This window comes from Mesoplodon densirostris, chromosome 3 (assembly GCF_025265405.1).
Source record: "Mesoplodon densirostris isolate mMesDen1 chromosome 3, mMesDen1 primary haplotype, whole genome shotgun sequence".
Lineage (NCBI taxonomy): Eukaryota > Metazoa > Chordata > Mammalia > Artiodactyla > Ziphiidae > Mesoplodon > Mesoplodon densirostris.
Genome location: NC_082663.1, coordinates 7,763,070 through 7,785,653, shown reverse-complemented (window position 1 = coordinate 7,785,653; position 22,584 = coordinate 7,763,070). Strand labels below are relative to the sequence as shown.

The window sequence follows — 22,584 nt, the reverse complement described above, 5'->3', positions numbered from 1 at the left end:
AAGAGATGGGGGAAGGATAAAACAATTCTCTTTTTCATAATAAATCTTAGGAAGCTATTTAACTCTTCTTTTCTATGCATGTTTAACATTAATAAAATTATTTTAAAAGTATAGCCATAGGGCTTCCCTGGTGGCGCAGTGGTTGAAAGTCTGCCTGCCGATGCAGGGGGCGCAGGTTCATGCCCTGGTCCGGGAAGATCCCACATGCCATGGAGCGGCTGGGCCCGTGAGCCATGGCTGCTGAGCCTGTGCGTCCGGAGCCTGTGCTCCACAACGGGAGAGGCCACAACGGTGAGAGGCCCGCGTACTGCAAAAAAAAAAAAAAGAAAAAAAAAAGTATGGCCATAATTGAATGTATTATATGTTGTGGGTTTTCCCTCTAATGAAACATCTAGTGCTATGTTCAAGGTCAAACCCTGTGCCCCTTAGATTTGGTAATGTTTCTGAAGACATAATGTTTAAAATTCTTGCCAGATTAAGAGGGCTAAATTTCACCACCCGAAAATGGCATGTCCCACTTGCAGGGTCCTCCCCACTGTGCTTACAATGGAGGTATCTGGTACTGGGGAAGGGAGGTGAGACTGAAAAATGCCAACAATGTATTAACTTGGGAAATCTTGTGAAAATTTCTTATAGACCAAAAGTTATCATGTATTGTGTTATCAACTGGAAAGCTACCATTCTAACACTTTGAATCTGTGATCCAGAGCTTAAAATATAAATCTCAGACTGAACATAATGAGGTCCAAAAATCAAATTCTGGTTCCCTCATTTTAACTATAATCTTAAAAAAAAAAAAAAAAAAAAAAAAGCTAAACTTAACGTTAGAATATTCAGCATTTTGGGTCACTTATCAATGAAAGGAAGATGATTTGGAGGGAATCACCATTTTTATTCACATACAATTACATTTATTATCTCATTCTCATTGTTGATGCAGAAACTGTGCAGATTTCTTTACAGTTAACTCGAACACCGAACATTCTCTTAAATGCCTAATTTGACCAAAAAATGTGCTTTTAACTTTGCAGAGTAGCTGGTGGGTGTCAGGACCTGAAGTTTTAGAGAGCCCTCTTCTTCACTTAAGGAAGGATGTCCCTGGCTCTATTTCTGCAGTATGATAAGCATACTTCATGTGTTTTCTCCTCCAGGAGTACCAGCCTTGTAATACCAACCCATGCCCTGAGCTGAAGAAGACCACACCCTGGACACCCTGGACACCTGTCAACATCTCTGACAATGGGGGCCACTACGAGCAGCGATTTCGGTACACGTGCAAGGCCCGCCTGCCTGATCCAAACTTGCTGGAAGTGGGAAGGCAGAGAATTGAGATGCGGTACTGTTCTAGCGATGGAACCAGCAGCTGCTCCACTGATGGTGAGTAAGCGAGTCTGTAGGGACTGACTTGCTTCCAGAGACAGGTGTTCTGTCTTATCTCTAAGTTCATAGAAGAGCCCAGTTAAACTAAAATGTAACTGGGCTTCCAGTATTTTATTTGCTAAATCTGACAGCCCTGTCTCCAGTTTAGTCACTTATTCCCTTATTTCAGAGCAGGCTGTGAACTTACTTCTTATGACATCAAAGTAAAAAAAGAGAAAATGAATGACATGGTTTCTTTAACTTTATTCTCTTAACTGAACATATATTTTTTAATCCTTCCATTCTCAGATACATATAAAACCAACACTAATATGCATTTTAAATGATATAAACTAAGGAAATATTTTGATACACATTTATAAAAGACTTCTTATATTTCCTCCAAAAGTATATTGTGGGCATGGCTTAAAAAATACTTCATCCTTCTTGTGTCTTAATGGCTTCAAGTTCTAATGACTAGCCATATGTTTTGGTATTGATAACTTGAGAATACAAAATTGGACCTGTTTGCCTCTGATCACATGAAATTAGGCTAAATTGTGTGTTCTTTATTGATTAACCACAAACTACTCTCTCATCAGAGAAAATGGTTTCTAATCCATTTTCTCTGAAGAGCATCTGCCTAGGTTTCTGAGCCAGAATTTTTAAGTAGACAAGCAAGAAACTTAACAGTGGATAGAACTGTTCACACATCTGCCTTCTCACATTTCCCTGGAACTTCATGGCATACTTTGAGAGTTTTTTGTTAAAACTTGTGTCACACTGCCTACCTTTGAGAAAATGACTGAATATTTTTTTTCATATTTTAAGTCAGTAGGCATTTCCATCAAAATGAACATGAATTGCACAAGGACAATTTGTTGTAGAATTCCCAATGGAAGTGAGAAAGGTGTATTTTCTTTGTAAGAAATTTCTCAGAACAATAAGGGACCTATTACCCAAAAAACCCTATTACCTGTATAAGGACTTTGCTACATTGACAAATTGAGTACTTAGTTGCACCTCTGTTAATAGCAACTGCAGAGAAAGAAGCTTGAGTTATAGGAGATTATCATGCAAAACGCAATTTTATTTTTATTTAGTTTTGTGCTTCTGAGGTGTGTAAAGAGTGTTCCACTGATATTTGAGAGTATAGTTGCAGAAGCAAAGCAGACAGTGCTACAGAATGAAAGTTAGTTTGGACTCTGGTTACTCTAAGAGTTCCTAACAGAATCGTGCTTTGGCCTTTTCTCTTACAGGCCTTTCTGGTGATTTCCTGCGTGCTGGGAGATACTCTGCCCACACTATCAATGGGGCCTGGTCAGCCTGGACCTCGTGGTCACAGTGCAGCCGAGACTGTAGCAGGGGCATTCGCAACCGGAAGCGTGTTTGCAACAATCCGGAGCCCAAGTTTGGGGGCATGCCTTGCCTGGGCCCCTCCCTGGAATACCAGGAATGCAACATCTTGCCCTGCCCAGGTGAGTGGATCGAGTAATCTGGAAAAGACCAAAACATCAAGGGCCTTGGAAGACTTTCTCACTCAGCTTCCCTGGCTTTATGTTTGAGACATAATTTGTGGTAGATAGATAGATAGATATAAATATAGATGTAGATGTAGATATAAGTGTAGACATAGATATTGATGTAGATATAGATGTAGATATATAACAGTTATAAATATAGATACAGATACAGATGTAGATAAAGATATAGATAGATATATTCTTCCAACTTCATTGGTATAAAGACAGATATTACCTAGGCTGGATTATGTTCATCTATTTCTTCTGCTTTAACAGAAACTGAAGTATTCTCAGGAGCCCCTCTAAGGGATCGTGGCCCCAAGCACTGCATCTCTTGAGAAGTGGGCTGGGCTGCCATGGTCCAGAGAGTGGTATCCTGTCTTTAAACTGGAGGTTGGTCCCTCCCAGACTCTGATGTGCCCAGCTCTTCCCGGAACTGACCTCCCTCCATACCACAGAGTCCTCACCAGAGTGACAGTTATCAGGGGTAGCCCAGCAGGGCCTTGCCAAGCCTGTCCCTGGTGCCCTCAGCTGACAGGGGTCTACATCCTCCTGAGGTCAGTCCTCTAAACATGCAGCATCCTCTCCTGGAGACCCACAGGAGCTGTGTTGTCTGGGTCTTCCTCCTGACCCCTGGCTTTTCATTCCGCGGGCTTCCCACACAAGCGCAGGGTTAATAAAATGACCTTAAGGAGCCCCCCGCCCCCGCTTAGGGCGTTGTTTGCTAATACAGCCCCGAAGGCTCCTCTATCACCTTTAATGCTCTAACCATCTGTGCCTTCCTCTTGCCCTGGCTCTGATCGCAGCTCTTTCAACTGGATCACTTCCCCCTGACCTTCCCACAGTCAGAGGATCTTTAATTTAACCCGATGCCTCACGGCCATCCTGAGTGCTGGCCTCTGGCTGTGCATCCTGCCTTTTGACTTTGTCACAGTGACCACCCAAGGAGGGCAGGGCCATCTCACTCACAGCAGTGCCCTCAGCTCCCAACGTGGGCCTGGCACACACTCGAAATAGCTCTCAGTGATGGTTATTGAATGATGAGAAAATATGCAGTTGGTTACTTGATCTTCCTTTCTTTATTCATTCAGTTTTTCAGCAAACATTTTTGGATCACCTGCTGTATGCTATTCACTGAGTAAAGAAAGACACAGTGACCTGGTCCAGGTCAGAAAGGAACTTAAGAGTTTAGTGAGGAAGCATCCTGTGAATAATGTCAACCCAGTATGGTTGGGTTGATGACAAGATGCAGTGGCTACATCAGCTGGGGACACATGGAGCTGGAATCATGGCAGCTATACCAAGCAGGCTGCCCCTGGACTGGGTCTTGAGGGACAGATGGGAGTTGGCCATATAGACAAGCAGGGGTGGGGCATGAGGGGTCATTCCAAATACTGTGTACATTGGTTTTAAAGGCACAGACCACTGCAAATATAGCATCTTTTTCAGTTGGTACAAACAACTTTCTGAGTTCCTTAAGCAAGGAACTGGCTTGTAGCAGTACTTAGTGAGCATCTATTAGATAGATGGATAGATGGATAGATGGATGGATGGATGGATGATGGAAGAATCAACATGTACATTAAACTGAAAATACAGTTCCCAGCTTTGTGGCTGGGTCACTCAGTAATGTTCCTGCTCCTCCAGCTGCTCCAGTCCTCCTCCGCTGTCTCTGCCTGAGTTTCTCCAGTCTCAGGAGATGCTTCCCTCCAAACTACCCAGCTTTCCTGGCCAAGTGACGCCGAGGGGCTGGGAAAGGTCACAGAGACATGTCTTTCCCACAGCCCCAGCCTGGAGAATGGAAGGGCTCCTCCCCAGGGGCTGAGAGGGGACCCCTGGGGCAGCATGATTAGATGAGGATCCATCCTGTAAAGTGGGGGAGGGAAAGCCACATGGGAAAGTCAGGATCCCTCCATCCATTCTGCCTCCCCAGGCTCCAGACACAGGTCCATGCTGCCGTCGGCTGAATGTACCGACTCCTCCAGATGCTCGGATGCTGCCCTGGCCTCCGAGTGCAAGGCTCAGGCCCGTGTCCGAGACATCCCATTAACATGATCTAGTGGCTGTTTTTATTTTCGTTGATGTGATGGTCAAGGCAGTATCATGTACACGTAACCTTAATGTCTTGAAATAGCTCTGTCCTCATCTTCTTTTTGAGAGCCAAGTTTCCACAGAGGGTTGTGAAAATAGTCAGAGTGGCCCTCCTCACTTCCCACTTGGGAATGCATGAGTTTAGGGGGTTGAGTGGGGCAAATGTCAATTTTCTCTCCCACTTCCTAGAAAATTCTTAACACAGGCCAGGCTGCAACTCAACAGGGAGGGGTTGGAAGAGCTCAGGGCTTTGTATGTTGAGCAGCCCGGCCAGTTATAGGCTATTTTTACCTAATTTCGGACGCTTTCCTCCCTATGAATTTACTCCTCCTTTATCCTCTTGGGTCCACAAGAAACAGTTACAAAGGGGTGGTCCATTTTCTTTAAAAACAAGTTTTCTCATTATGATTAAGTTTGAAAATAAATCGAAGACCTGAGAAATATAAAACTACCTCTTAAATTAATCAATGAAAAATTCGATCTCCAATTCTAATGTGGATCAAAACTTGCAGTAAGGTTTGAAAGTTGAGCCCATGTTGAAATGATCCTCTTTCTTCTCTGGTTTGGTCTAACTAGTACTTTCACTGACATAATTTATTCCCAGCATTGAGAAATAACTTGGTCTTTCTCCATCACTCCTTTTTCTCAATTCGTGTTTGATTCAGAACTGATTCCAGACCTTGGCTGACAAAGGACAGCAGATGGTTCTTTGTTCCTAAGTCATATTCCAATTCAATAAGATAATTTATTTCTTCTTTATTATGAAAACAGTAAGTACAAGGAAGAAGGAACAGTGAGTGAGAATCTCATGGAGGGGAGACCTTTTGAATCAAAGTGAATTTGGACAGGTGTGTGTTCTGTGGATGACATTAGTTAAGTACCTATGGTGTGCTAAGAACACTCCTTGCCTCTCTGTCCATGAAATCTTTGAGTCCACAGTTTGTTCTGTAAACTGCAAGTGACACAAAAGGAGGATAGGACACTGGTTCTGTCCTGGGCGACTGGCAGAGGTAGCGCTCGCTGGGGCTTCACCTGAACAACTAGAGAACATTGTTCTGTAGTTCATGGTCTTTCCCAGAGACTGGGTTTTGTACTGCAGATGTACATGCACTCCTTGGTTATCCTCGTGCTTGTATTTTACATGCTTAGAACTATTTCCTGAAAGAATAGGAGGGACTGAAGAAGCGTAGGGAGGAATGTGAAAAACCAGCTGGAAGATCCTGAATCCCCTCCTGTCATGGTCCGTGGTGCGCACAGCACATTCACACAGTGCAGACTCTCTCTGTAGCCACATCACCAGGGTCAGATGTGGATTTCAGAAGCGGTGTGATTTTGTGTCCCTTCCCAGTGGATGGCGTGTGGTCTTGCTGGTCCTCCTGGTCAAAGTGCTCAGCGACATGTGGAGGTGGACATTACATGAGGACCCGCTCATGCACAAACCCGGCCCCTGCCTATGGAGGCGACATCTGCCTGGGCCTGCACACGGAAGAGGCTCTCTGCAACACGCAGCCCTGCCCTGGTAAGCAACCCGGCCAGGCCTGTGCAGACAGCAGGGCAGACTCACCCTTTTCCTGATATACAAATGGTGAAATGATGAAACCACATCATGATAAGACCAAAAGAGGGGAACACGTCAATACCACACTAGTGCCGTTGATACATTACGGTGACCTCGTAATACATTGTCCTGCAGTGGAATCATTCTCAGCATGCTGTAGTTGCAGAACTAGTTACAGAAACCGGTGATAACCAAGTGTTCTTAAGATATTTAGGCTGGTAATGGGAGCTGATATTTAGTTGCTGAGAATCAAGGTGGGGAAGCAGGAGAGCCCTTGTGAAGTGGCTTCACAGGAATCCCTCCAGGACCGTGGGCATGGGGGTTCTGGGCTCCGAGGACAGCTGGCCCGTGTGCCCAGTGGATGCCCTACAGCAGCCCTCCCCATCCAAAAATTAGCTTCATTTTCTGCCATGTACGGACCACTTGGAATGAAAATGAGACAATCTCTTTTGAGTCTAACTTCGACTTTGAAACACACACACACACACACACACACACACACACACACGTTTTTAACTAGCTCCTGCAGACTTTCCTTGAAGGTTCCATGTATACTAAAAAGTGCCTAGAAATCAGATTCTCAGTCATCCTCAAAACTGGCACTTTACACATTTCTAAGGAAAAATTATGCCCTTTAAAATGGATCAAAACACAATTTTGGTTGCCAAATTTAATTTAAAAAGAGGAAAAAGCTAAGCTGCATAGAAAAACATTATTTTATGTTACTAATATTTCATAAATAATATTGAGAGTTCATTTTTTAACCTCCTTACATAAAATGAGTATTAATTCTCTCTTTTCACACATCTGTAGGTCCGGTGAATTAACACATCTTAGCAAATCTTCCTTTTTGGGGTAAAGTGACTTTAGCTAGTTCATCTTTTGGCTTTGACGACTTGTGTGTGGATGTGCTTCAGTGGCAGTAAACAAGGGATAGAGTGAATTCTACCACGAGTACAGCCTGCCTTTGGTGTACTGACCCTGCAAAGTTGTTTTCACAACTGGAAAGAAAGTATTTGTAGTAGCTTGAACCCCTTTCACAACCAGGACTTTCTCATTAACACACTGTCATTTCTCTTGCTTGGGCACTGAGGCCTGTAGAAATTTTCTGGATAAGGATTTCAGTGTGACCCCATAGGAATGGGGTCTGCATTGATGATCTCTTCCCCACCAAGGAAGGGTCACGCACAGCCAGGCTTCATGCATTAGCTTATGGAGTGTCTAATACAGTTAATTTAGAGCATTAAAATAATGTGAGTTTTAGAAAATATATTTTAAGCACATTATTTCTAATCAAAGGTATATGAGTTCTTTTATTCTTGCTCCTTCGTATTTTATTTACTGGACTGGTCATAAGATACAAGTCCATCTTATTTATACACAGACCCACTATAAACATCATATGAAACCTTAATGTACATAAGCTGACCCAACTTCCAGGTTGATGGATCTTAGTGGGTCTTGTTGCTGCATCTCCTGTCTTCTGGCCGCTGCAGAGAGCTGGTCGGAGTGGTCAGAATGGTCCGAGTGTGATGTGTCTGGAGTCCAGGTCCGCATCCGCCAGTGCATTCTTCTGTTCCCCGTGGGCAGCCAGTGTTCCGGAAACACCACGGAGAGCCGGCCCTGTGTTTTTGATTCCAATTTCCTCCCAGGTAAGAGGGGAGATGTTTATTAGTGCAAACAAAATCATTTCCAATATTTTGAGAGGCAATGATTCGTAGGTGAGAGTTTTATCTGTTCTATGAGGTCCTGTTGCTAAAACAGAGATGATTCAATCCACTCTTGTGGTTTCAAGGTGATTATAGATTTGTAGATAACTGCGTCTGTAGACTTGAATTTAGGCCATGAGTTTTAAGGTATTTTTAAGCACAATGTCTTCTACAATTTATTGCCTATAACACAGTCAGAATAGTTTGTTCAAAAAATGAAAATAGTCTATTTGGTTACTTTAATATTAAGTTAAATGCTTTGGCAAGGTTGTGCATATGTGTTTGCACAGAGAAAAGAGAGCCATTCGCTTCATACAACCTTAGTTTATTTGGGAAAATGGAAGGCTGTCCTTGCTCTCGTCTTGGAGAAGAGGTTGGCTTGGCCCTTTGGCTACAGGCTTTTCCATGTGAAATCGATGTTTAGTTATTAGTGATAGCTGGTCACCCATCACATGCTCACTGTAGGCACGGGCTAGATACTTACAAATCATTTCATATATGCCCACCATGTGCCTTAGCACTCTGATGTGGGCCAAGAGCAGAGACTAACGTCTTACAAGGTAATAACAGGGAATGCCTTGTTTTCCTTCACTAAAGGAAAGATATTATTTTAGAAAAACATTATCAGCTTCAGCCTCAAAATGTGCCTCAATCTTCTGTGGTCTAGAACTGCAAGTGTGTTTATTGTTGTTTCCTTTTCAACCATAGACATATTTTTAATTCTTGTTAATGAATGAGAAATAAATACAGGAGAGAATAGTGTTTCTGGATTCTTGAAATGGTGTTTATCCTTGGGGTTAAACATTTAGGTGGATCTCTCCTTTTACTGGCATCCTACTTGTCAGTTTCACATGGGGCATGGCAAAGATCATGAATGGGCTCCGAGTAGGAAGATTATTTGTTTTGGCAATTTCCTCTGAGTTCTGGTGGAGTGGTTCCCCTCCCCAGGGAATGTGACAACACTGACTTTGATGAGACAAAAAGTCTGAGGCAGAAATACTACAGACAAACACTGTGGGGTTCCAGCTGGCAGAATACATTGTAACAGAAAATCAGCACATATGCCAGCCTTATTTTGAAACTAGTGCCCTGGTTTCAACCCAAGGGACCATAGCATTTTCTTTCTGTAATAATGAATCTCACCCCTTTCCAATCAAGGTGACCTGGACCAAATACATCTCCAGTTGGTTAAAAAAAAAAAAAAAAGAGAGAGAAAGATGTTTTTAAAAACAATCAGGTTTTTGGAAACTGACTCACATAAAACTCAAAATCATTAGACATTTCATAAATGAATCATTAATGTGATCTGCCTTCCCTACGCCCTTTATACATTGTGATTAAACTTTGTTTTTCCAGAAGTATCTGTGGCAAGATCCAGCAGCGTAGAAGAGAAAAGGTGTGGAGGTAAGTTCTTTTTTTTTAATTAATTTTAGGTATTTTCCAGTCATTTCTCTTCCCATATGTTTCATATGATGTTTCTGCTACTGGCCAAGAAAAAAGTAAAATAAAACTGGAGAAACTCCTGAATCCAAACACCTTATATTTTGGCAGTAGACATGCTAAGGAGTCCACATTTGACATCTGTATCAGTGGTTCTCAGGGGGTCCTTTGACCAGCATCAACAGTAACACCTGGGAACTTGATAGAAACACAGATTCTCAGGCTTTACCACCATCTACAGAGTCAGAACCTCCCTGAGAGGGGCCCAGGACTCTGCGGCTTAATAAGCTCTTCAGGTGTGTCTAGTGGACATAAGCTTTATGGCCCAGTGATCTTGGTATTAGCTTCAGTTAGATTTCCTATGAGTAAAACAGAATTCAACCATTTTCTTTACATTTATAGTGCAAATCCATGGAAGCCAGCCTCAAATCTCCGAACTGCTGAAATGATAAAATGTCAGAATTTTATTATGGGCAAAAGGCTGTACCTATATCTCTAGAGATATTTTTTCTAACTTCCTGCAACCCTGAATGACAGAAATCACATTCTCTGGGTCAAATTCATGCTTTTGGACTTTCCCATCTATTTCTATCCTGTTTGGATGGGAGTGGCTGGCTGTCCATTGATCAGAGCCCAGCCCTGCTCCACCTTTGGTGTCAGGGCCAGAAACCACACACAAGACCAGCATCTTCATGTGTGTAGCTGATGACTATTCCTAACCATTTCTAACATAATCCATTCCAGCGGGAGGCCCCAGGCAGCTCAACCCAATGGGCTTTGGTCTCTCACACTCAGAAGGAATCTGGATTTTCATTGGTGTGTTTTAGGAATGTACTTAGTTTTTAACTACACCGGTTAAGAATCTGCTATCTGTGACGCTCTTTCTGTTTAGTCAGCCATCTGTTAATCCATTTGTTCAATCATCTTTCCTGAGCACCCACCCTGTGTCAGTTTTGTGAGGTGTGTTGAGCTTACAGTGGGGACTCAAACAGCCCCAGCCCCTCTGGAACCAAGTCATATCCCAAGAAATTCCTGTGCCTGAGAAGAGCAGTGTCTGGTGTCTGACTGGGTCAGTTCAGTGAGCCACTACTTGGGAATCTGGCTGCAAGATGAATGTTGGCTGGTTCACATAAAAAGAATTATAGCTGTAGTATTTTTAGGTCGGCAGTCACTGTGTGCAAGACACCGTAGAGGTATCCTATTTCATCCTCACAAAGAGCATTCATGTGGGTGCCACAGCCCACTGTTCTTTATGTAAAACCCTTGGAGGTAGAGCAGGGTTTGGAAGTCAGCCTTCTTCAAATTATAGATGGGTAATACGGGTCATATAAGGTATGACACTGCAAGGTCTGGGGGTTGCACTCTGTAACCAACCTCTTTAACGACGTGGCCGTGAAATGTAGGTGAAGTGAAGCTGCCAGTCATCCTGGTTCTGCAGCAAATGATCAGGTCAGGTCAGGCTTCGCTGCCAGGTGAGTGATGAAAAATCAGTTTTCAGAGAATTTTTCCTTTGGGGAATTGTAGAAAAGGAATAGCAGCCACGTCTTTTTATCTGTATTTTATAAATAGGGATCATGAGGGTGAGAGAGGTTCACACAAACAGTCAAAGTGAAGCCAGGTTTGGATCCAGGCAGTGGGATCCCAGCGTGAGCTTTAAGCCCGGAGCACCACGAGCAAAGGGTCCTGGTGCTGAGTGTCCCAGAGGAGGGTATCTGGGGTATGCAGCCACAGCAGCCCTGGCCAGGCGACACTCTTGGACAATACCCAGGGTCGCCACCAGAGCAGAGCTTGTAGAGAGTGTTCCTGCCCCTACGGAGGTCAAGGCAGAACCTGGGGGCAGCCAGCATGCCCTCCAGGCCTAACACAAGTTCAAAAACCACTTTCCTCGGCCAGCCTTCTCAGGGTTAAGATACAGGAGTCCTGCCAAGGCCTTGAGCACCCAGAAGGACATGATGCCGAAGGCTCACTTGCATCCTAAAATGCAGCTTCTGCGTGTTTGAACCAGCTTCACCAAAGGCTGCACCAAATCAAGCCTTGAGGCGCTATTGATTCAATCATAGAAACTTTAATTACTCTATAATATTCAGAACCAATCGTTTAGATCTTAGGCTGCTGACATTGACACAGCAGAGTAGGTGGGTAAGAGGTCAGATGGGGCTAATTGTGGGACTGAGAGGTAAAAACAATCACCTAGCAAGGATGTTTGGGGATGCTTTTTTCAGTTTGTTGAGAAGAATCAAACTTTGCACAGAAAATCAGCCAGTTGAATCGACTGGGTAGTTGGTTTCTATTCTAGCTTTACTGACCAAAATCAACAGCAAAAAGCATTGTATTCAAAGCAAAGAGCCATGCTAAGCAGATTCAAGAGGTTTAATGGGCTTGATTTTTCGCTTATGCAGAAAAAATGTAGGCCTATTGAAATGTTCCAACTTAGCTATTTTTAGTTGCATGAGACACAAAGACTGTATAATCATCATAAAGATGTCAGCTGGCCCTAGCCTTCCCCAGGCACCTGCAGGAATGATTCATTTGACTAATAACAAAGTACCTGCATAGGGAGAGAGTCATACATCTTCTATATATTATTTTATCAGTGCAGCAGAAGTACTTTTATCCATATGCTGCATTGACCCTGGGGGGTCCAAACGGCTAAAGTATCGAGAGATGACAACAGGTATGAAATCACTCTTGCTTATCTTGAGGGCAACTTCAGGGTTAGAGTAGAAGCTTCTAGCAGTTGCTGGTAGAATGGCCCCTGGATGCTTTATCCAGCTGTCCCAGGTTCAGCCCTAGAGTCTTCAGACAAAATCAGGAACAGCCAAAGATTTAGCGATTCCTTCCACTTTGTTAAACGAGTGACAGGATAATCAAGAAGTGAAAAATTGAGGTGGATGTCAGGGAGTGGGTGATATCTGTGGAATGTTCTAGTAATGTCCTCCTGGATTATCCAGCTCCAGGTGCTGAAGACACCTGAGGCGTGTGTTAGGAGTCACCTGTTTGGAGTCTCAGTGTGGGTGGAGTACATTGGTTATGGTTCAGAGAACAGAGGATGAGGCTGCCTCTCCACACTGTGTTCATCCACCTCCTGGAGCGAATCTATCTCCCAGGGCCCAGGGCCCCGAAACACAGTGTCCAGGAACAGCAAAGGGGCACAGCTTAAAGGGAGAAGCTTACAGGGTTTAGGGACGGATGAAGGATGCTCCACCTGTGCTGTGGATCCCAGGTGAGGCGAGGACAGCTCAGAGGGTCCTCGGGAGGATCCCAGGTGTTTAAGGAGAAAACATCCCAGAACCTGGGTGTGGTAGACAAATTCACGGGTCTTCTCTCTCCGAGAGCCCTGGGGACCTCCCCACGTGGCCCAGCAGTCTCACGCGGCATCCACAGGGGTGCCCAGCAGGCATCTTCAGTGGTCCCATTTGGGTGCAGGGAGAGCAATCGTGTCACTCAGCTCTCTGGTGGTGCATGGAGGGGACACCTTGGAAGAAAAGCCAGATCCCCAGGATGTGCAGTAGAGACACAGGGACAAGAACACTTAGGCAACTGGTTAGCTATACGGTGCCAATACAGCATAGAAAAATTGAGGTCCTGTTTTGCTTTACCTGATTTGCAATAATCTCAGCTTCATGGTCATGGCTCAGATGTTGTCTTTATTCCCTGAAAGGCTTAAAATTTTGATTGTAAAGTGTTTTACCAGCACACAATGAATATCTTTTTTTCTTTTGTTGCTCTTTGTCAGAGATTAAGCAGTTCTTGGTTAAGCTACCTTGATGTCAGTCAAACCAATCCTGTCTTAGAGACCTGAGTCCATGTCAGCTCGTTTTTTCAACATTGTGTATTTATAACTCAAATAAAATAACTTAAAGATGCTATTAGATAGAAAAAACACTGTAAAAAAAAGCGGGTCATTTCATGACCATTAATAGATCATATTCCTTTGACACAAATCCTTTGTTTCTTTGGAGTAAGCCATTTTTTTATAAGGTCTCCAAAGTACAATGTGAGTGAATAAATGGTACCCAGGATAATATTTACAACACACACACAGCATGCAAGTGTGCAGAGTGTCTCTGGAAGAGCACAGGAGAAGGTGGTGACAGTGGTTTCCTCTCAGAAAGAAAAAAAGATTTATTCTTGTATATCCTTTTGCACTTTTTTTTCATGCAATCAAATGTTATACAATATGTGTATCTTCATATTCCAAAAAATGTAATGGAAAACATAAGAACGATATAATGGGAAACCGTTTTTAAATAAAATGAAATGATAAAGGAGGGGGAAATAGTCGGGCTTGCAGGTGAGCAGTGATTGGAAACACTAGATATATACTTGCTTTGTTCCCGGGACACAGCCAGGCTGCAAGAAGGGACTCAGCCTGTTCAGGAAAACGGAAAACATGTTCCCTAGAAACCCCCCAGACCACAGATCATGCTGCACTTGAAACAGAAGAACGGTCTCTTACAAGCCTTTAAAGAAAAAAGTGTCTCTGCTAGCATATTTGGTGATCTTTAAAAGATCACCATATTATATGGTGGTTATAATCCATAAGAGCGTTGACTTAAACTACACTGAGCTCGCTGCAGAGAAGTGTCTTGGCGGCCATGACATTTCAAAGGAAGGCCCTCTGATTTTCTGAGTTTTAGAAGGAGTGTGGAGCTTTCCATTGCATCCTTCTCTTTTCCTCTGAGCCCACTGAGCTGGGGAGGAGCGCGTCCTTTTCCAGGGTGGCCTCACTTTTGATGCTGTCTTCCCAGAGTTCAACTTGTTCCACATGATCGCCGTGGGGCTCAGCAGCTCCATCCTGGGCTGCCTTCTTACGCTGCTTGCCTACACCTACTGCCAGCGGTACCAGCAGCAGTCCCACGATGCCACCGTCATCCACCCCGTTGCGCCTGCCCCTCTCAACACCAGCATAACTAACCACATCAACAAACTGGACAAGTATGACTCGGTGGAAGCCATCAAGGTAAGGAATCAGCAGCCTCTGCTGCAGCCAGGTGTGCAGAGAAGGCGGGTGGACCCTGACGGCAAAGCTCAGTAGTGGTGGCATAGGTGACAGGGTGGGGACAAGGTAGATGACTCCCCTTATTTTTTTTAATTTTTATTTTATATTGAAGCATAGTTGATTACCAACATTGTGTTAGTTTCAGGTGTACAGCACAGTGATTCAGTTATACATATACATGTATCTATTCTTCCAAATTCTTTGGATGACCTGCCTTATTTATTTATTTATTCATTTATTTATTTATTTTTAACATCTTTATTGGGGTATAATTGCTTTACAATGGTGGGTTAGTTTCTGCTGTATAACAAAGTGAAACAGCTATATGTATACATATATCCCTATATCCCCTCCCTCTTGCGTCTCCCTCCCACCCTCCTTATCCCACAACTTCAGGTGGTCACAAAGCACCAAGCTGATCTCCCTGAACTATGTGGCTGCTTACCACTAGCTATCTATTTTACATTTGGTAGTATATATATGTCCATGCCACTCTCTCACTTCATCCCAGCTTACCCTTCCCCCTCCCCATGTCCTCAAGTCCATTCTCTACGTCTGCATCTTTATTCGTGTCATACTGCTAGGTTCTTCAGAACCTTTTTTTTTTTTTAGATTCCATATATATGTGTTAGCATATGGTATTTGTTTTTCTCTTTGTGACTTACTTCACTCTGTATGACAGTCTCTAGGTCCATCCACCTCACAACAAATAACTCAGTTTTGTTTCTTTTTATGGCTGAGTAATATTCCATTGTATATATGTGCCACATCTTCTTTATCCATTCATCTGTCGATGGACACATAGGTTGCTTCTGTGTCTTGGCTATTGTACGTATATAGAGCTTCAGTGAACATTGTGGTACATGACTCTTTTTTTGTTTGTTTGTTTTTTGCGGTACGCGGGCCTCTCACTGTTGTGGCCTCTCCCACTGCGGAGCACAGGCTCTGGACATGCAGGCTCAGCAGCGATGGCTCACAGGCCCAGCCGCTCTGCAGCATGTGGGATCTTCCCAGACCGGGGCACGAACCCGTGTCCCCTGCATCGGCAGGTGGACTCTCAACCACTGGGCCACCAGGGAAGCCCCCTACATGACTTTTTCTGAATTATGGTTTTCTCAGGGTATATGCCCAGTACTGGGGTTGCTGGGTCACATGGTAGTTCTATTTTTAGTCTTTTAAGTACCCTCCATGCTGTTCTCCATAGTGGCTGCATCAATTTACATTCTCACCAACAGTGCAAGAGGGTTCCCTTTTCTTCATACCCTCTCCAGCATTTATTGTTTGCAGATTTTTTGATGATGGCCATTCTGACTCATGTGAGGTGACACCTCAATGTAGCTTTGATTTGCATTTCTCTAGTGAATACTGATGTGGAGCATCCTTTCATGTGTTTAATGGCAATCTGTATATCTTCTTTGGAGAAATGTTTATTTAGGTCTTCTGCCCATTTTGGGATTGGGTTGTTTGGTTTTCTGATATGGAGCTGCATGAGCTGCTTGCATATTTTGGAGATTAATCCTTTGTCAGTTGCTTCATTTGCAAATATTTTCTCCCATTCTGAGGGTTGTCTTTTCATCTTGTTTATGTTTTCCTTTGCTGTGCAAAAGCTTTTATGTTTCATTAGGTCCCATTTGTTTACTTTTATTTCCATTTCTCTAAGAGTTGGGTCAAAAAGGATCTTGCTGTGATTTATGTCATAGAGTGTCCTGCCTATGTTTTCCCCCTAAGAGTTTGATGGTGTCTGACCTTACATTTAGGTCTTTAATCCATTTTGAGTTTATTTTTGTGTATGGTGTTAGGGAGTGTTCTAATTTCATTCTTTTACATGTAGCTGTCTAGTGTTTCCAGCACCACTTATTGAAGAGGCTGTCTTTTCTCTATTGTATATTCTTGCCTCCTTCATCAAAGATAAGGTGACCATATGTGCATGGGTTTATCTCTGGGCTTTCTATCCTGTTCCATTGATCTATATTTCTGATTTTGTGCCAGTACCATACTGTTTTGATTACTGTAGCTTTGTACTATAGTCTGAAGTCAGGGAGTCTGTTTCCTCCAGGTCTGTTTTTCTTTCTCAAGATTGCTTTGACTGTTCAGGGTTTTCTGTGTTTCCATACAAATTGTGAAACTTTTTGTTCTAGTTCTGTGAAAAAAGCCATTGGTAGTTTGATAGGGATTATATTGAATCTGTAGATTGCTTTGGGTAGTGTAGTCATTTTCACAATGTTGATTCTTCCAATCCAAAAACATGATATAACTTTCCATCTGTTTGTATCATCTTTAATTTCTTTCAACATTGTCTTATAGGCCTTGTTTTTGTATCCATTCAGCCAGTCTATGTCTTTTGGTTGGAGCACTTAATCCATTTACATTTAAGGTAATTATCGATATGTATGTTCCTATTACCATTTTCTTAATTGTTTTGGGTTTGTTTTTGTAGGTGTTTTCCTTCTCTTATGTTTCCTGCCTAGAGAAGTTCCTTTAGCAGTTGTTGTAAAGCTGGCTTGGTGGTGTTGAATTCTCTTAGCTTTTGCTTGTCTGTAAAGAGTTTAATTTCTCTGTCGAATCTGAATGAGATCCTTGCTGGGTAGAGTAATCTTGGTTGTAGGCTTTTCCCTTTCATCACTTTACATATGTCCTGCCATTCCCTTCTGGCTTGCAGTGTTTCTGCTGAAAGATCAGCTGTTAACCTTATGGGGATTACCTTGTATGTTACTTGTTACTTTTCTCTTGCTGCTTTTTAATATTTTTTCTTTGTATTTAATTTTGATACTTTGATTAGTATGTGTCTTGTCGTGTTTCTCCTAGGATTTAGCGTGTATGGGACTCTCTGCACTTCCTGGACTTGATTGACTATTTCCTTTCTCATATTAGGGAAGTTTTCAACTATAATCTCTTCAGATATTTTCTCAGTCCCTTTCTTTTTCTCTTCTTCTTCTGGGACCCCTATAATTTGAATGTTGGTGCGTTTAATGTTTTCCCAGAGGTCTCTCAGACTGTCCTCAATTCTTTTCATTCTTTTTTCATTATTCTGCTCTGTGGTAGTTATTTACACTATTTTATCTTCCAGGTCACTTATCGGTTCTTCTGCCTCAGTTATTCTATTGATTCCTTCTAGAGAATTTTTAATTTCATTTAGTGTGCTGTTCATTGTTCTTTGTTTGCTTTTTAGTTCTTCTAGGTCCTTGTTAAATATTTCTTGTATTTTCTCTATTTTATTTCTAAGATTTTGGATCATCTTTACTATCATTACTCTGAATTCTTTTTCAGGTAGACTGCCTGTTTCCTCTTCATTTGTTTGGTCTGGTGGGTTTTTACCTTGCTCCTTCACCTGCTGTGTCTTTCTCTGTCTTCTCGTTTTACTTAACTTACTGTGTTTGGGGTCTCCTTTTTGCAGGCTGCAGGTTCATAGTTCCCGTTGTTTTTGGTGTCTGCCCCCAGTGGGTGAGGTTGGTTCAGTGGCTTGTGTAGGCTTCCTGATCAAGGGGACTAGTGCCTGTGTTCTGGTGGATGAGGCTGGATCTTGTCTTCCTGGTGGGCAGGACCACATCCGGTGGTTTGTTTTGGGGTGTCTGTAGCCTTATTATGATTTTAGACAGCCTCTCTGCTAATGGGTGGGGTTTGTGTTCCTGTCTTGGTAGTTGTTTGGCATAGGGTGTCCAGAACTCTAGCTTACTGATCGTTGAGTGGAGCTGGGTGTTACTGTTGAGATGAAGATCTCTGGGAGAGCTTTCACCAATTGATATTATGTGGGGCCGGGAGGTCTCTGGTGGACCAGTGTCCTGAACTTGGCTCTCCCACCTCCGAGGTTCAGGCCTGGCACCCGGCCGGAGCACCAGGACCCTGTCAGCCACATGGCAGACATCTCAACAACCACAAAGGGAGCAAGCAAGCATTTTCTGATGTGCCTTTTAAGCTTTGCTCTTCCTGTGAAAAGGTGGCTTCTCATATTGGGAATTAGGTTACAAATGGGACATGGAAATGGCAACAAATAAAATGCTGGAAACTATCGAGTGATTGGTCACCATCCAGATCTGCCTCCGCTGTGCCTCAGCATTCAAAGAGTGGTCCCACCAAAGAGAAGAGCTCCATGCTGAGGACCTGCACATGCTGAGCAGTGAAATGAGGACTGGGATTGGTCAATCAGATATACAGGTCCATTACAGGAATCCCCAGGATGGCATCCTGAGAACAATTGTTACATTATTATAAAGACTATCTTCTAATAACTTTGAAGCATAATGAAGTTTCTTCAATTCTGTGTAATGTTGATGCTGGTGCAATTGGTGGGGGGAGGTGATGCATTGTGTTAAATTTCCTGAGTAGGTGATTAATAACACAGTGTTTCACCCAGAAATTTAGAGTGAATGACCAGTCTCCTTCTTGTTCTAAGGAAGAAAAGGTGGAAAAGGGGTAAGCCTGACAGATCTAGGTTCATGAGTCACTTACCAGCCAGGTAGACTTCTCCCAGGTATTCATACTAACTGAGTCTCCATTTTTTTCCTTGGTGAATTGGAGCTAATGAGAATAAAGTGAGGTAAATTATATGCAATGCCTTGAACACTGCCTGGCAAAATAAAAGTGGTTTTTATTTGAGGCATTTTGCATCCTGGTTCAGAGTACAAGTTACTTACTTCTTTGAACCTCAGTTTCTCCATCTTTAAAATGGGTTAACACTATGTACTCCTGTCTCATTGTTGTGAGGTTTAAATGGACTAAGGTACATGAAGCCCAGCATCCAGCAAATAACGGCTGTTGTTCTTACTGTGTCTACACAAGAGGTCAGGAATGTGGCTGGAAAGCCATCACAGGCTCTTGTTACTGCACCCAACCTCCGCTACCACCCACATGAATGCAGGGAGTTCTCATGAGCTAAGTTACCTTCATTTTTTTCTTTTTTTTTTTCTCTTTTGTTCTTCCATTGCAGTGTAGTTGATTTACAATACTGTGTTAGTTTCTGGTGTACAGCAAAGTGATTCAGTTATACATACATATTCTTTTCTGACTTTTTCATTATAGGTTCTTACAAGATACTGAATCTAGTTCCCTGTGCTATACAGTAAATCTTTGCTTTTTATTTTATATATAATGGTGTGTATCTATTAATCCCATACTCCTCATTTATCACTCCCCCACCTTTCCCCTTTGGTAACTGTAAGTTTGTTTTCTATGTCTGTGAGTCTATTTCTGTTTTGTAAATAAGTTCATTTGTATTGTTTTTTAGATTCCAGATATAAGTGATATCATATGATATTTGTCTGACTTACTGCACTCAGTATGATAATCTCTAGGTCCATCCATGTTGCTGCAAATGACAATATTTCATTAAGTTACCTAAATTTTGATATTCCTGTTAAGTTGGTGGTTCCCCTTAATATTCTTAGGGAGTATTTGATGCCCTCTCTCTGCTATGATGGTTTCCTTTCAGTTTCCTTCCCATGTGGGAGTACGGAATACCTTCAGCCCTTACAGCTGCCACTGTTTGGAAGGTCTTGCATGCTGGGAGCTGCAGTGTTCACACTTGCCCTCCCCACCCCCGCCATGAGGCACCCACATGCACAGAGACAGAGCCAATTAACTTTTACTCATGGGCCCTACTTACAGCAGGATCCAGAGTCCATCGGCACCTTATACTGACCAGATGACAGAGCCAAGAAGTGAAGCACCAGGAATTAGTAACACGCCCCACACACTCTCTCAGAACTAAGCTCCCAGAGTGTAAGGAAGAACATGAGCTCCCCTGAGCAAGACTCTTCAAGAAGAAACCTCTGGGACCCAAGAATGTGGCCCCTCTCAATGTGATCCCAACCCATCAGCTTATCTGTGGTGACTACTACTTCAAACAGCAGAAGATCATTTAGCTGGTCTTCTGTTCTCACTGAAGATCCAGTAGGCACTTCATCAGAAATCTTGCTGCTCTGAAGGCAAAATACTGCTGCCTAGTCTCTAATGAATCTTTCTAGAACTTTCTTCTGACTCCTTGCCCAGACAAGTCCTCGGCATTTGGGCATGCCTCCGACCTCACATCTTTATTTTGGTCCTCTTAAAAGTTACCCTCTTTCTGGGACAGTTCAGCTCTTTAAAAGTACAGGTAACTTTCATGACTATTAATGAGCAAGAGCATCTGTGTCAGCAATGGCTGCAGTAGTCACCTTCCAACAAGTGTAGAAAATGAAGAGAAACTAAGAATCTCATGCATTTATTTAAATATGTTCCTTCAAAATCTCTTACCAATGTACCATGACAATCCAAAAGCTGCTTAAACACCTATTCAGTTATAAGTGGTAATATTCAAAGTGTTTATGAATTTGAAATCACTAGAGTTTTAGGTTTCCGGGAGATTTTGATTTAGGTTTTCTAACACTTGGTAAATTCCTGACTAAAGTTCAGAAGTAGACTTTCTGAGTAAAGCTCAAAAGTAGTCTGGTCTGAAAACCTACCAGCCTCATTCTAGTTACCAGGCAAGTCCTCAGCAAATGATGTGAGAAAGCAAGTAAGAAGTGAGAAAACACATTTTATAATAATGGAGCCTTAGCAGAAAGCTCGAATTCCACATACATAAGGCTCTTAACAATACTGAACTGTGCAGGTCTACTTATATGCAGAGTTTTTCAATACAATAAGTCCCCTACATACGAACGAGTTCTGTTCTGAGAGGGCTTCGTAAGTCCAATTTGTTCGTAAGTCCAACAATGTTAGCCTAGGTACCCAACTAACACAATCGGCTATATAGTACTGTACTATAATAGGTTTATAATACTTTTAACACAAATAATACATAAAAAACAAACAAACACAAAAAGTAAAGAAAACACTTGAATCTTACAGTATAGTACCTTGAAAGTACAGTAGTACAGTACAACAGCTGGCCTCCAGGGGCTGGCATTGAATGAATGGGCAAGAAATAAAGATGTTGTACCACTGTAGTCTATACAGTACTGTACAGTAAAGTACACAAAAGCACAACCACTTGTAGAGGATGCACACATGTGACAATGTACACCAGACACGTGAACTAACTTCCGTGATTGGACATGGGAACGCATGTTTGCATCTTTGAAAGTCCGCAACTTGAAGGTTCGTATGTAAGGACTTACTGTATTAAAAACTACAGTACTACACGATCGGAGGTTGGTTAAATCCAGGATGCAACACTGCAGGTACAGGGGAACCTCAGATATGGAGGAACCACAGATCTGGAGGGAAGACTATAAGTTATACTCTGGTTTTCGACTTCGAGGAGGGTCGGCGCCCCTAACACTCACATTGTTCAAGGGTCAACTGTAATTGTCTCCTAACTATATTCTTTTTCTGAAATACTACTTACTGAATATTCCTAAACCTTCTATTTCATTTTTTACAGGCATTTAACAAAAACAACTTGATCTTAGAGGAAAGAAACAAATACTTCAACCCGCATCTCACTGGGAAGACCTATTCTAATGCCTACTTTACAGATCTCAATAATTATGATGAGTACTAAGAGTTCTTCTATTTTTGGCTTCCTGTAACTGCCCCAGTTCCTCAAGGCCTGTGTTCCATGACTGCCCATGTCTCCAAGACTTCAGAGATGGAGTTTGGATACATCTCAAGTGCATTTCAAGCCACGAGTGTCCCATTGCTGCCCAAAAGACACGCTCTTAAAAGTAACAAAAATCTAATCGTGACATTGTGAAAATCTGGTCTACAATTCTTGATCATTGTTTAATGAGCCATGGTGTGCAGGTTTTTTTTTTTATTGTGTTCAGTCCATTTTTCTAACAAGTCAGTTGTTTTCTTGAGCTTTTTCATAACTGTACCACCCACCATGGAAGGTGTCTTTAGAAATACGAACATCTTCTTGACCTTGAGTGTAAATCTTCATGATGTTTTAATTCAAGAAAATAGGCACTTTATATGAGAGCC

The 22,584-nt window shown here is 42.5% G+C and overlaps 1 protein-coding gene across 1 annotated transcript in view; it reads left to right on the top strand.

Annotated features, from left to right (window-relative positions):
* The window catches only part of SEMA5A (semaphorin 5A), a 304,838-nt gene extending 282,676 nt beyond the window's left edge, over positions 1-22,162 (top strand). Inside the window, exons 15-21 of the mRNA XM_060091583.1 lie at positions 1,152-1,377; positions 2,619-2,837; positions 6,322-6,492; positions 8,028-8,183; positions 9,597-9,644; positions 14,432-14,643; positions 22,043-22,162. Coding sequence (XP_059947566.1) covers positions 1,152-1,377; positions 2,619-2,837; positions 6,322-6,492; positions 8,028-8,183; positions 9,597-9,644; positions 14,432-14,643; positions 22,043-22,162 — 1,152 coding nt within the window. The remainder of the gene's footprint in view (positions 1-1,151; positions 1,378-2,618; positions 2,838-6,321; positions 6,493-8,027; positions 8,184-9,596; positions 9,645-14,431; positions 14,644-22,042) is intronic.
* The last annotated feature ends 422 nt before the right edge of the window (positions 22,163-22,584 follow it).